The sequence below is a fragment of the Schistocerca americana genome, chromosome 9 (assembly GCF_021461395.2).
Source record: "Schistocerca americana isolate TAMUIC-IGC-003095 chromosome 9, iqSchAmer2.1, whole genome shotgun sequence".
NCBI lineage: Eukaryota > Metazoa > Arthropoda > Insecta > Orthoptera > Acrididae > Schistocerca > Schistocerca americana.
Genome location: NC_060127.1, coordinates 174576735 through 174591158, shown reverse-complemented (window position 1 = coordinate 174591158; position 14424 = coordinate 174576735). Strand labels below are relative to the sequence as shown.

The 14424-nt window shown below is 41.5% G+C and overlaps 1 protein-coding gene across 1 annotated transcript in view; it reads right to left on the bottom strand.

Annotated features, from left to right (window-relative positions):
- LOC124550788 (cilia- and flagella-associated protein 58-like) overlaps nucleotides 1-14424 on the bottom strand; it is a 145757-nt gene that overhangs the window by 115581 nt on the left and 15752 nt on the right. Inside the window, exons 4-5 of the mRNA XM_047125511.1 lie at nucleotides 6004-6178; nucleotides 5588-5764 (exon numbers count right to left, since the gene is read on the bottom strand). Coding sequence (XP_046981467.1) covers nucleotides 5588-5764; nucleotides 6004-6178 — 352 coding nt within the window. The remainder of the gene's footprint in view (nucleotides 1-5587; nucleotides 5765-6003; nucleotides 6179-14424) is intronic.

The window sequence follows — 14424 nt, the reverse complement described above, 5'->3', positions numbered from 1 at the left end:
CTCCTTTTCTATCATTTCACTTATTCAATTTAGTAAAATTATTTCAAAAATCTTGGCTGTATGACTCATAAGGGTTATTCCTCTGTAGTTTTTACAAAGTCTTTTATTGCCTTTCTTGAAGATGGGAACAATGTCTCCTGTTCTCCATTATGAAGTACCTCGAAGAAAACGATTTATTGACACATAGTCAGCATGGTTTCAGAAAATATCATTCTTGTGAAACACAACTAGCTCTTAGTACTCATGAAGTAATAAGTGCTATCAACAGGGGATGTCAAATTGATTCCATATTTTTAGATTTCCAGAAGGCTTTCGACACCGTTCCTCTTGTGTGTCTTCTAACCAAACTGCGTGCGCATGGAGTATCACCTCAGTTGTGCAACTGGATTCATGATTTACTGTCAGAAAGGTCACAGAAGTAATATCCGGCATTCCCCAAGGAAGTGTTATAGGCCCTCTATTGTTCCTGATCTATATTAATGACATAGGAGACAATCTGAGTAGCCGTCTTAGATTGTTTGCAGATGATGCTGTCATTTATGGTCTTGTAAAGTCATCAGATGATCAAAACAACTTGCAAAATGATTTAGATAAGATATCTGTATGGTGCGAAAAGTGGCAATTGACCCTAAATAAGGAAAAGTTGAAGTTATTCACATGAGTACTAAAAGAAATCAGCTAAATTTCAATTATGCGATAAGTCACACAAATCTGAAGGCTGTAAATTCAACTAAATACTTAGGGATTACAATTACAAGTAACCTAAATTGGAAGAATGGATATGGATATTGATAAGGTGTTATGGGCACTCAACAGTGTAGTCTTTAGCGCCCAATAAATTGGAAGGATCACATAGATGATATTGTGGGTAGAGCAAACCAAAGACTGATTCATTGACAGAACACTTAGAAGGTGCAACAGGTCTACTAAAGAGACTGCTTACACCATGCTTGTCTGTCCTATTCTGGAGTATTGCTGTGCGATGTGTGATCCGCATCAGGTGGGACTGACGGATGACATCGAAAAATTACAATGAAGGACAGCTCGTTTTGTATTATGTCGAAATAGGGGAGATAGTGTCACAGACATGATACGTGAATTGGAGTGGCAATCATTAAAGGCATTTTTCGTTGTGACAGGATCTTCTCATGAAATTTCAATCACCAGTTTTGTCCTCTGATTGCAAAAACATTCCGTTGGCACCTACCTACATAGGGAGAAATGATCATCATGATAAAATAAGAGAAATCAGGGCTTGCACAGAAAAATTTAAGTGTTAATTTTTCCTGTGTGCTGTTCGAGAGTGGAACGATAGAGAGACAGCTTGAAGGTGGTTCATTGAACCCTCTGCCAGGCACTTTATTGTGAATAGTGGAGTAATCACGTAGATGCACACACCCACACACACCCACCCACACACACACACACACACACACACACACACACACACACACACATACACACACATACCTGTCTCCCTACATTATGCTTAGTCATCTGGCAGCTGTTCCCTGGCCCACAGTGAGTGTACGGGCGTGAGGTGGGAGTGCAGTGTGGGATGGGGTGAGGGATAAAGAGAGGTGGGAGGCAGGGAAGCGGTTGGGGGGGGGGGGGACAGCAGCTTGTGGGAGAGTAGGGAGCTGTCTGTTGGCTAGCTAGCGGTGCAGGTACAGCGGTTGGCAGACTAAGGTGTGGGACAGCAGCACTCAACTAGCTGACACAAACTGGGTGGGGTACTGGAACAGGGAATGGTGTACACACACACACACACACACACACACACACTACTGAATGAGGTGGGAGGACAGCAAGTAACATTAGTTTTAGGCCAGGGAGGTTGCAGGAGCAAAGGATAGAGCCAATCTGCACAGCTCAGAAAAGCTGGTAATGGTGGAGAGAAGATACAGATGGTACACATTTTGAAGCAGCCATTGAAATCTCACATGTTGTGCTCAGCTGCATGTTGTCTCACTGGGTGGTCCACCTTGTTTTTTGGCAACAGTTTGGCGGTGGCCATTCATTCTAGTTGACAGCTGGTTGGTTGTCATACCAATGTAGAACCCTGTGCAGTGATTGCAGTGGAGCTGGTATATAACATGGCCACTTTCACAGATTGTGCAGCATCTAATGGTGTGGGATAAGCCTGTGACGGGACTGGAGTACGTGGTGTGGGTGGGTGAACTGGGCAGGTCTTGCATCTGGGTCTTTCAGAAGGGTATGGTCCCTGCGACACGGGTTGGGGATGGGATGACATAGGGATGTACTAGGATGTTTTGGAGGTTGGGTGGAAAGTGAACACCATTTGGGTAAGATGTCATTCATTTTCGGGCATGATGATAGATAATCAAAGCCCTGACAAAGGACTTGATTCAGTTGTTCCAGTCCCAGGTGGTATTGGGCAATGAGGGTAGCACTTCTTTGTGTGTGTGAGGATACGGTATGGGAAATCTGTTTGTGTGTTAGGTCTGGAGGGTATTGCTGTCTGTGAAGGCCTTTGTGGATGGAGCCATCTGAGAGGAGGAGATCCAGCCTTATGTTACCCCATCATAGGCTGGGCCACTTGTGAAAGCAGCTATGTTATATACTAGTTCTGCTGCAACCACTGCACAGCATTTTATGTTGGTATGACAACCAAGCAACTGCCAAATAGAATGACTGGCCACTGCCAAACTGTTGCCAAAACAGAAGGTGGACCACCCAGTGGTACAACATGCAGCAGAGCACAACATGCGAGATTACAATGGCTGCTTCACAACCCATACCATCTGAATCTTCACCATCACCACCAGCTTTACTGGGTTGTGCAGATGGGAGCTATCTGTACAGCACATCTTTTGCTCCCCGTAACCTCCCTGACCTAAACCTAACATAAATCACTGTCCCCCCACCCCAACCAATAGTAGTGTGTGTGTGTGTGTGTGTGTGTGTGTGTGTGTGTGTGTACACCATCCTCAGTCATAGTACCCACACCCAGTCTGTGTCAGCTAGTTGTGTGCTGCTGTAGTCTGTGAAATCACATGCCAGCCATCTGTCATCTGACCCCTCTATCTGCACCATTAGATAGCCCACAGATGGTTCCCCGCTCTTGCACAAGCCCATGGACACTTTCCCCCAACCCCCTCTCTGCCTCCTGCCTCTCTCAACCCCTCACCCCACCTCACCCTGCATCCACACCTCAGCCCAGTACACTTACTGTGGACCAGGAAACAGCTGGCAGTTAACAGAGTGCAATGTAGGGAGACAGGTATATGCATGTGAGCATGTGCATGCTTTTCTTCCAAGCTCAAAACGGGAAGTTCATTCTGACTGCTACCAAAGCTCTGTACCTTTTGTTTGTGTACCTATCGATGATGCAGCACTGCTGCCTTTTGGTGAGTCATCTCCCTCATTCCCAAATAATCTGTAATTCTCAAACAGAACTCTCTGTACATTATAATTTCTAAGTTATGATATTACATATATCCTGTGCTCTGTAAACGAGACAGCTTAAGAAAATTGGCAACAGCAAAAACAACTTAATGAAAGAATCAGCAACAAATAACAAGAAAAGCATGTGATATTATAATGACCATATAGGAAATGAAACAACTGAAACTCCTGGTTGGAATATCAACAATATTATGAAAAGGATAGATTTCTACTTACCATAAAGATGATCCACTGAGTTGCAGAGAGGCACAACAAAAAGACTTTTACATAGTATAGCTGTTGGCCAGAGCCTTCTCCAGCAATGAGAACCCACATACATTGACACAAGCAAGCACATCTCGTACACACATGGCCATTACTGCTATCAGCTCTGACCGGAATGTGACTGTAACATGAATAGTGATCTGAAGCGAAATGGGGAAGGGGGAGGGATGATAAGGTATGGGTGGAGGGAGAGAAGAGCACTGTGTGGTGAGGCATGCTGAGAATAGATAGTTAGTCCACAAACTAATTTCCCATGCCATTTCCCCACACACCCCCAATCCTCCCACTGCCCCCAAAAGCCAGCTACAAAAGAGTGCCCCATTCGTCACCCCTGACAGGAACAACTGAACCACATCCTTTGTCAAGGCTCTGATTACTTACCATCAAGCCCTGAAATGAAGGACATTCTACCTGAGATCCTTCCCATTCCTACTGAAGTGGTGTACCATTTCGTACCCCACCTCCACAACATCTTAGTCCGTCTGCCACTCCCAATGCCAGTCCTTTGTCACAGGATCATATCCCTCTAAAAGTCTAAGGTGCAAGATCTGACCAATCCTCCCACTCAGTACTTCCTATTCCAATCCTGTTACAAACTTATCATAACCTATCAGAGGTTGGGCCACCTGCAAAAGCAGCCATGTGATTTACCAGTTCTGCTGTAACCATTAGCTTTTTATAATGGTATGACTACCAACCAACTGTCCACCAGGATGAACAGCCTCAAACAAACTGTGGCCACAAACAAAGTAGACCTCCCTGTGGCAAAACATACAGCTGAACATACGTGTCATTTTGATGGCTGCTTCACAACCCATGCCCTCTGGTTCCTTTCCTCCCGCACCAGCTTTCCTGAACTGCACAGAAGGAAGTTATCCTTGCAATAAATTCTCCGCTCCTGAAATTATCCCTGCCTCAACTTATGGTAACATACTGTCCTCACACCCTCCACCATATACTCTCCAGCTCCTGTGTCATGCCATCTCCTCTCTTTCTATGTCCCATCACCCCATCATGTGCTGCTCTCTGCCAATGCTCACATCCCCTTCCCTGCTGCTCCTCCCTTCTTCTGCACCTCGTTTTTCCCTGTACACACTACCTCCACAAGCTGCATCTGGTAGTCATGTCAGGTAACCGTTCAGTATCTGCTGCATGCTCCACCAGGCAGTGCTCTCCTCCCCCCCCCCCCCCCCCTCCCCACCCATACCCTGCTATCCCTCCCTCTTCTCCAACCCATTCCAGATTGCTACTCATGTGACACTTGCATTCTGATCAGAGCTGCTGGTGATAGCAGTCATGTGTACATGACATGTGCTTGTCTGCATTAATGTGTGTGTGTATGGGGGGGGGGGGGGGGGGGGGTCTTTTCTTTGCTGAAGAAAGCTTTAGCCAAAGCTATAACACGATAATGTGTAACAGTCTTTTCATTGTGCGTGTCTGCAACTCAATGAGTCATCTTTGCAGTGAGTAGCAATCTGTCTTTTTTCTAAAACTGTTAATATTACAACCTGGAGGTTCCAGTATTCAACATTGATTCCACCCAACTTAAATTTTCAACCAATGTCTTTGTTATGATTTTTTTTCCATCTCTTTCTTTTCTCTTTCGTCTGCAAGTGGAAAATAATCGCATACTATGCAAAGCCTTTCTTTTAAATTATTTGTTCGTAACATAACATTGAAATATCTTCGCTGTGCCTGGATCCATATACTTAAAAGTCTATGTTCATGTAGGACATGAAGTACTGGTAGACATAGAAATGGACTGTTTTTATCCTAAGTCATGAAGTGAAGAAGAAGAAGAAGAAGAAGAAGATGATGATGATAATGATTATGATGCAGAAGAAAATGAAGTAGATACATCAAGGAAAATAGATTAATTGAAGCATTTTAGTACCTTCTCTTCAGCAAGGCTTATCTGAAGCCTCTCATCTTGACTCTGTGCTTGTTTCAGGTTTAAAGACAAGGATGAAATCTCTGCCTCCCTGGATTCTAACTCTGCTCTTAATTCTTTCAGGTCTTGTTCCATGCGATCTCTGATTCTCTGTTCCTTGCTTGCTTCTGATATATGTGCCTGTGGATGAATGCAGGTAAATAGCTCTTCTTTAGTCACTTTAGCTTGATCTAAGTTCCAGCTGGTATTAATTTACTGACAATTATTTAAAGTTCAATCATTGTTGCACAATGTACTTATGTTAGTGTATTCCACATACAATTGTTTTTCAACCAGATATTGATGAGAGACCATATTTGCAACAACTATTTAAAAAATGTGATATACTGTGGAAAGTACTTCATATCTCTAAGACACACCTCCAATTCCTGTGTTAACTCATTAACACGTGTGTCAGCAGCAGAAACTTCCTTTTCCAACTCCCCTTGGTAAGTCAGAGCATTTGCCAACCTTTCCTTCAGGACCGATAATTCATTTGTTAGCCTCTCTCTTTCTTTCATAAGACTTTCTTTACTCTTTGCAGCAGATCCAGACCTGCCACAGTTCAATTCAGATTAACTGTTTATTTGTGTAATGGATTGAGTCTGTACATAACTTTCACAACTGATATGTTTAATGAGAGTGTACGTACAAAACTGTTATACATCAAAGTAAATAAACATATGAGAGTTACACAGAAATTCAAGTGTCCTAGCGTCATAAACAATTAGCTGGAGACATTTATTGGAAGGAGTGTGGGAACCAATGAGCTGCTGCTCAACATATTCACTATCAGATGTGAGGCACCTATCATACTGTTGGTTCAACTTACATGTACCAGTGACATAGAAGTCTGCCAAGTGGGCTTGAAAACATTATGAGGCTATACCTCTACATCATTGTGAAAATATTGAGCAGGCATAAGTTTCAAGTGTAGGAAATCATACAAGTTGGTGGAAACGAGATCAGCGATACAGGATGGATACTCATGTGGATGGGTAAAAGAAAATACCTGTAAATTTCAAACATAGCATTAGTGTAAGCTTGACTCAGTCATACCAAATAAATACTGTGCCATAATGTTTCAAAATGACATGAAATGGTAGATGCCCAGTTGGGGAAAAGGCAAATGGCTGATGCTGACTACATTTACATCTACACATACATCCACACTCTACAAACACTGTGAAGTGCATGACAGAAGTTACTTCCCATTGTACCAGTTATTTGGGGTTCTTCCTGTTTCATTCACATATAGATGTAAAAAGAATGACCATTGACCTGTGTGCATGTTGTAATTCATCTAATATCATCCTCATAAACCCTAATGAGAGCAATATGTAGGGTCTTTTTTGTTTATTCCTAGAGTCATCATTTAAAGCCAGTTCTTGAAACTTTATAAACAAGCTTTCTCAAGACAGTTTGCACCTATTGTCAAGTGTCTGGCAGTTCAGTTTTTTCAGTGTCTCTGTGACACTATCCCCTGAGGCAAACAAATCTGTGACTATTTGTGCTGCCCTTCTGTGCAAATTTTCAATATACCCTGTTAAATAATGGAAAGTCCAGGTTGGAGTATTATCAATTTTATGAGAACATGGATTGCTACTCATGTTAAAGATGACACATTGAGTTTGCCAACAGGCACAACAACAAGACTATTACACAATGAGCTTTTGGCCAAAGCGTTCCTCAGAAAGGAAAAACACACACACACACACATTCACACAAGCAAGCACACCACACTCATGCATGAGCACTATCTCCAGCCGTTCCAGCCAGGAACAAACGTAGCTTTGGTTGAAAGTTCGCTGCGGAACAGTCTTTTCGTTGGCCTCTCTACAGCTCAATGTGTTTTATTTATGGTGAGCAGCAATCTATACTTTTCATAGTATTGTCATGATCCCCTGTTAGTTGTAGATGCTTTGGCTGAAAGTTCACTGTGGAACAGTCTTTTCGTTGGCCTCTCTACAGCTCAACGTGTTTTATTTATGGTGAGCAGCAATCTATACTTTTCATAATATAGTCATTATCACCTGTCAGTTGTAGTTTGATTGTATTTTAGCAACAAACTGAAGCCTGCCACCTGCTTTATGTGTACCTGTGTCCAAGTGATCATTCCATTTCATATCCCCACAAAATGTTACACCCAGGTACTTGAATTAGTTGCCCAATTCCAGCTATTGCAGTCATAGAATACTACATTTTTTTTCATTTTGTGAAGAGCACAAATTTATATTTTTGAACATTTGAAGCAAATTGTTAGTCTGTGAACCACCTTGAAATCTTATCAAGATATTACTGAATATTTGTGTAGCTTCCTTCAAATTGTGCTTCATTTTAGATAGCTGCATCATCTGCAAAAGGTCTGAGGTTACTTTTAATACTATCTGCAAGAACATTAATATACAACAAGAACAGTAAGGGTCTCAAACACTTCCCTGTTGCACTCTCGAAGTTAATTTTACATCTGTTGATGACTCTCCAGCCAAAATCTCCTCTACCAAAAACTCCTCAACCCAGTCCCAAATTTGACTTAATATCCCATGCAACTATACATTTGACAATAAGCATAGCTGTTGTACTGAGGCAAATGTGTTTTGGAAATCAAGAAATACTGCATTTACTTGACTGCATTGATCCATGACATTCAGGATGTCATTTGAGAAAAGTGTGAGTTGAATTTTACATGATCGATGTTTTTGTTATCTGTGCTGGTTCATGTGGAGAAGGTCATTCTGTTCAAGATGCAACATTGTATTTGACTGCAGTTTATTGGATGAATTCTCAGAAAGTGAAGCACACCCATAAATGATATACGTAGCATTCTATGAATGTTTGGGTTCCAACATGGCTGAATTGAAGGACAGCATAAAATGATTTCATTACAACTTGGCTCGATCAGCAAGAAAGTACAACAGAATGCTTCATGAACTTAGATGGGAACTTAGATGGGAACCCTTGGACGTGTGCACTGACCCTATTCAGTCATAAATGTGAAGTGTTGGAAGTGAACTGCAGCAGTGCCAGCTGCAAGTAAGTACAGATCTTATGCTTAATAAAGTACAACACAACCTTCACACTGTTGTAAGGCAGGCCAGTCTGGCATTTTACACAGCAGTACCCAAGCGATATATGCGATAAGCCTTCCCACACTAGCAGCCACCGAAATGTTTAGTATACGTGGCACAAAGGATAGCAAAGCCCAAACAAGTGCAGCTCAAAAGTGTATAAAAACCTAGTCATTTTATACTAAAGTCACTTCTTTTAATATCCAAGCTCAACCACCACAGGGCTGTGTCACTTGGCCACCATGTGGAATGCTGTTCATGGACCACAGTTTGACCTTGCATCAGGGTAATCCACCCTGAGACCACGGGACCTGAACCTTCCACCACAATGGGCCAGCATCAGCCCTGGGAAGCGACTTCTGAACCATTGACTTGGGGGCAGTGGGTCACTGACATTATGTCAACAGCTTGCCGCCTTCAGGCCAGTGCAGGGTGCATGAGGCACACCACAACACACCCAGTTGCAGCTAGTCGAGGTCACCCAGAAATGATGTCACCACTGATGGAAGCAGTTGTGTCATGGGCAATTGCCTGGCTGACACTGAGGTCTGTCAGCATTGTGGACTGAATGCCACTGCCAGACAGCCATTTCCTGTACTGAGCTATAGTAGAGTGCCGTAATGAAGCATTTGGAATTACAGGCTGTTTAACTGGCTTTACATGGAATGCCCCCAACCCGTCTCCACAAGTCATCTGTAGACGGAAGGAGAGGATTTTTTCATGAAACTCTGTAGAGCATGTTTAGAGAAACTGCCTACATGGGCATGTGCAGAATGATTGTACTGTCTCCAATATTCATCTCAAAATAAGGGAGACTGGAATGTCATAATTATTGAAGTGTTTGAAAGGATGGTCAGTATATACTGTTTCATCTCTCTGTATGAAACCAGTGAACAGCATCCCTTCATCTTTCAGTATGCTGTCAACAAAAGGAATGCCCTTTCTGTGACTGAACATTTTGCTCATTAATTTCTATAGAACTGTCACAGAGCTGTTACAATAATGCCAGTGCCCTCTATGGGTCAATTTTCCATCATGTAACTTATTCCTTGACATCTTAACAGACACACTATCATTATGCCCCTTCTTGGAGTCAGTGTTTGTCACATATACCATTCCTCTCTGACTCTTCTCACTTCTTACTTCATCAGTGGACTTGATTTTGAGCAGCTTAATGTAACACATTTCAAATGATCCAATTCTCTTCTTTTCCTATTCCCCCACAATCCATGACTGTTTTTTATGTAATGTGCTCCAGACTTACATTCTCAGAAATTTCTTTCTCAAATTAAGGTATATAATTGATACTAATATACCTCTTTTGGCAAAGAGCTTTCTCTTTAACTGTGCTAGTTCTGCTTCCTTAAGTCCTCCTTGCTTTCTCTCATGCTTTATTTTGTTTTGGGTGTTGCATAATTCCTTCACTTCATCTATTTCATGGTTCCCAATCTGAATGCTAAGCTTTTTGACCTTAAGCCATATTCTGTGGACTGTTCATTGCATTTAAAATATCCTGTAGTTATATGTCACTTGCAAAGAGGATAAACCAAACAATAGAAAGTCCAAGTTGGAATTATGAAAAGGGAGATTGCTACTCACCATAATGTTGGAGACTGGCACAACAAAATGACTGTTCCAAACTAAATCTATCAGCCAGAGTCTTATTCAGAAAATAAAGGAAAATACACACACATTCACACAAGCAGTCACACCTCAGGCACACATGACCGCTATTTCTGGTTGCTGATAATTGTACGCCATACATGTACATGTCTTAACTGGGTCAGCATTTTTCACTATAATTTTTGGGGCCCTTAATTAGGCTTAACAAATGTGTGGTGTTTCCTATAGTGAGGTCTGCAAGGCCCACCCAGATTATTTTACATAGCTGTAAAATGTCCTCTTTTAATAGACATTTGCATGTTTTTCATTTTTTATTCTATGACTATGGCACATTATTGTGCTGTGTCATTATCTGTGTCCTCACAAGTTTAGAATTTACCTGTCTTGCATGATGCAAAATTTGTCTCAGGTCTTATCTTATGTAAGCCTCAATTAGTTGTCGACTTTTAGTTGGCAGGTTTTAAATTGAACCCACTCTTAATGTGTCCTTTTAGTGCTGTTGCTGCTAGCTATTAATTGGCATAATAGTTTTTGACAGTGTGGACTGTAACATTTTGTTACTTTCCATTTTGGAAAGTGAGATGCTTGTAAATAGGAGTCGCACATGTGTATGTTCTTTTAACTGGTGACTGTGGCATGTTGTTCCATGTCACCAATATGTATATCCGCTTAATTAAAAAGTTGCATGCCTTTAATGTAAAGGGAAAAGTTTCATTGTGTTTTATGGTTTATATATAAATTTTATGTCAACAGCTTCCACTCAGTTTTACTACAGTTCTTTATTGCCCTGTTCAACATGTCGTGTTCCTTTACTACGCATAATGCATTTTTCACATTTTTCCTGTAACATTCTATATAATGCTTTTTTTTTCATTTTTTCATTTTAAGTATAAACCACTAATTCGAATTAATCCCCCCCCCTCTGAACCATAGACCTTCCTGTTGGTTGGGAGGCTTGCGTGCCTCAGCGATACAGATGGCCGTACCGTAGGTGCAACAACAACCGAGGGGTATCTGTTGAGAGGCCAGACAAACATGTGGTTCCTCAAGAGGGGCAGCAGCCTTTTCAGTAGTTGCAGGGGCAACAGTCTGGATGATTGACTGATATGGCCTTGTAACACTAACGAAAAAGGCCTTGCTGTGCTGGTACTGCAAACGGCTGAAAGCAAGGGGAAACTACAGCCGTAATTTTTCCCGAGGGCATGCAGCTTTACTGTATGGATAACTGATTATGGCATCCTCTTGGGTAAAATATTCCAGAGGTAAAATAGTCCCCCATTCAGATCTCAGGGTGGGGACTACTAAAGAGGACATTGTTATTAGGAGATAGAAAACTGGAATTCTACGGATTGTAGCATGCAATGTCAGATCCCTTAATCGGGCACGTAGGTTAGAAAATTTAAAAAGGGAAATGGACAGGTTAAAGTTGGATATAGTGGGAATTAGCAAAGTTCAGTGGCAGGAGGAACAAGACATTTGGTCAGGTGATTACAGGGTTATAAATACAAAATCAAATAGGGATAATGCAGAAGTAGGTTTAATAATGAATAAAAAAATAGGAGCGCGGGTAAGCTACTACAAACAGCATAGTGATGCCTTATTGTGGCCAAGATAGACATGAAGCCCATGCCTACTACAGTAGTACAAGTTTATATGCCAACTAGCTCTGCAGATGACGAAGAAATTGAAGAAATGTATGATGAGATAAAAGAAATTATTCAGATAGTGATAGGAGACGAAAATTTAATAGTCATGGGTGACTGGAATTCGATAGTAGGAAAAGGAAGAGAAGGAAACGTAGTAGGTGAATATGGACTGGGGGTAAGAAATGAAAGAGGAAGCCACCGGGTAGAATTTTGCACAGAGCATAACTTAATCATAGCTAACACTCGGTTCAAGAATCATAAAAGAAGATTGTATACATGGAAGAAGCCTGGGGATACTGACAGGTTTCAGATAGATTATATAATGGTAAGACAGAGATTTAGAAACCAGGTTTTAAATTTAAGACATGTCCAGGGGCAGATGTGGACTCTGACCACAATCTATTGGTTATGAACCAAGAAACTGCAAAAAGGTGGCAATTGAAGGAGATGGGACCTGGATAAACTGACTAAACCAGAGGTTTTACAGAGTTTCATGGAGAGCATAAGGGAACAACTGACAAGAATGGGAGAAAGAAATACAGTAGAAGAAGAATGGGTAGCTTTGAGGGATGAAGTAGTGAAGGCGGCACAGGATCAAGTAGGTAAAAAGATGAGGGCTAGTTGAAATCCTTGGGTAACAGAAGAAATATTGAATTCAACTGATGAAAGGAGAAAATATAAAAATGCACTAAATCAAGCAGGCAAAAAGGAATACAAACGTCTCAAAAATGAGATCGGCATGGAAGTGCAAAATGGCTAAGCAGGGATGGCTAGAGGACAAATGTAAGGATGTAGAGGCTTATCTCAATAAGGGGTAAGATAGATACTGCCTACAGGAAAATTAAAGAGACCTTTGGAGAAAAGATAACCACTTGAATGAATATCAAGAGCTCAGATGGAAACCCAGTTCTAAGCAAAGAAGGGAAAGCAGAAAGGTGGAAGGAGTATATAGAGGGTCTATACAAGCGTGATGTAATTGAGGGCAATATTATGGAAATGGAAGAGGATGTAGATGAAGATGAAATGGGAGATACGATACTGCGTGAAGAATTTGACAGAACACTGAAAGACCTGAGTCGAAACAAGGCCCCGGGAGTAGACAACATTCCATTGGAACTACTGACGGTCTTGGGAGCGCCAGCCCTGAGAAAACTCTACCATCTGGTGAGCTAAATGTATGAGATAGGCGAAATATCCTCAGACTTCAAGAAGAATATAGTAATTCCAATCCCAAAGAAAGCAGGTGTTGACAGATGTGAAAATTACCAAACTATCAGTTTAATAAGTCACGGATGCAAAATACTAATGTGAATTCTTTACAGACGAATAGAAAAACTGGTAGACGCTGACCTCGGGGAAGATTAGTTTGGATTCTGTAGAAATGTTGGAACATGTGAGGCAATACTGACCTTACAACGTATCTTAGAAGCTAGATTAAGAAAAGGCAAACCTACATTTGTAGCATTTGTAGACCTAGAGAAAGCTTTTGACAATGTTGACTGGAATACTCTCTTTCAAATTCAGATGGTGGCAGGGGTCAAATACAGGGAGCAAAAGGCTACTTACAATTTGTACAGAAACCAGATGGCAGTTATAAGAGTCAAGGGACATGAAAGGGAAGCAGTGGTTGGGAAAGAAGTGAGACAGGGTTGTAGCCTCTCCCCAATGTTATTCAATCTGTATATTGAGCAAGCAGTAAAGGAAACAAAAGAAAAATTCGGAGTAGGTGTTCAAATCCATGGAGAAGAAATAAAAACTTTGAGGTTCACCGTTGACATTGTAATTCTGTCAGAGACAGCAAAGGACTTGGAAGAGGGTAAAAATCGTACAGGGAGACCAAGAGATGAATACACTAAGCAGATTCAAAAGGATGTAGGCTGCAGTACGTACTGGGAGATGAAGCACCTTGCACAGGACCGAGTAGCATGGAGAGCTGCATCAAACCAGTCTCAGGACTGAAGACCACAACAACAATAACAACAATTCAAATCATGAATGGCCAGGCTAGTAGTCCCCGTTCTTCTTCCCATCAAGAGATGGCAGTACTTTTACTACTCTGTTTTACCAGTTTGCTTCCTCCTTCACGTACTCTACTCCATGCTCTGCGCTCGCCGGTAGTACAGCACATCTTATGCATGTCCACTGTGGTGCTCAGGGTCACAGCACCAAGTGTAAGTGTCCTGGTATTCTGAGCATATTTCTTTACCCAGGCAGTTGTCTGTAGTAATGTGTGGTATTGGCATTGAATTAGGTTTTACAGCACCTAGCCTGACTGGTGGATTTAAATTTCTTATGGAATTATTTTTGTTTATGTGTATTACTGCATATAAAAATTATTATCTCCTGTCTCTTGCTATTTTCAGTACAACACGTGAAAATGGGCATATTAGAGCACAAACCGGTTGTGTTCTAAATAAAAGAACCTCACAACTGTAGCAGTATTTTCAAACTCTGGCTTCTCCTT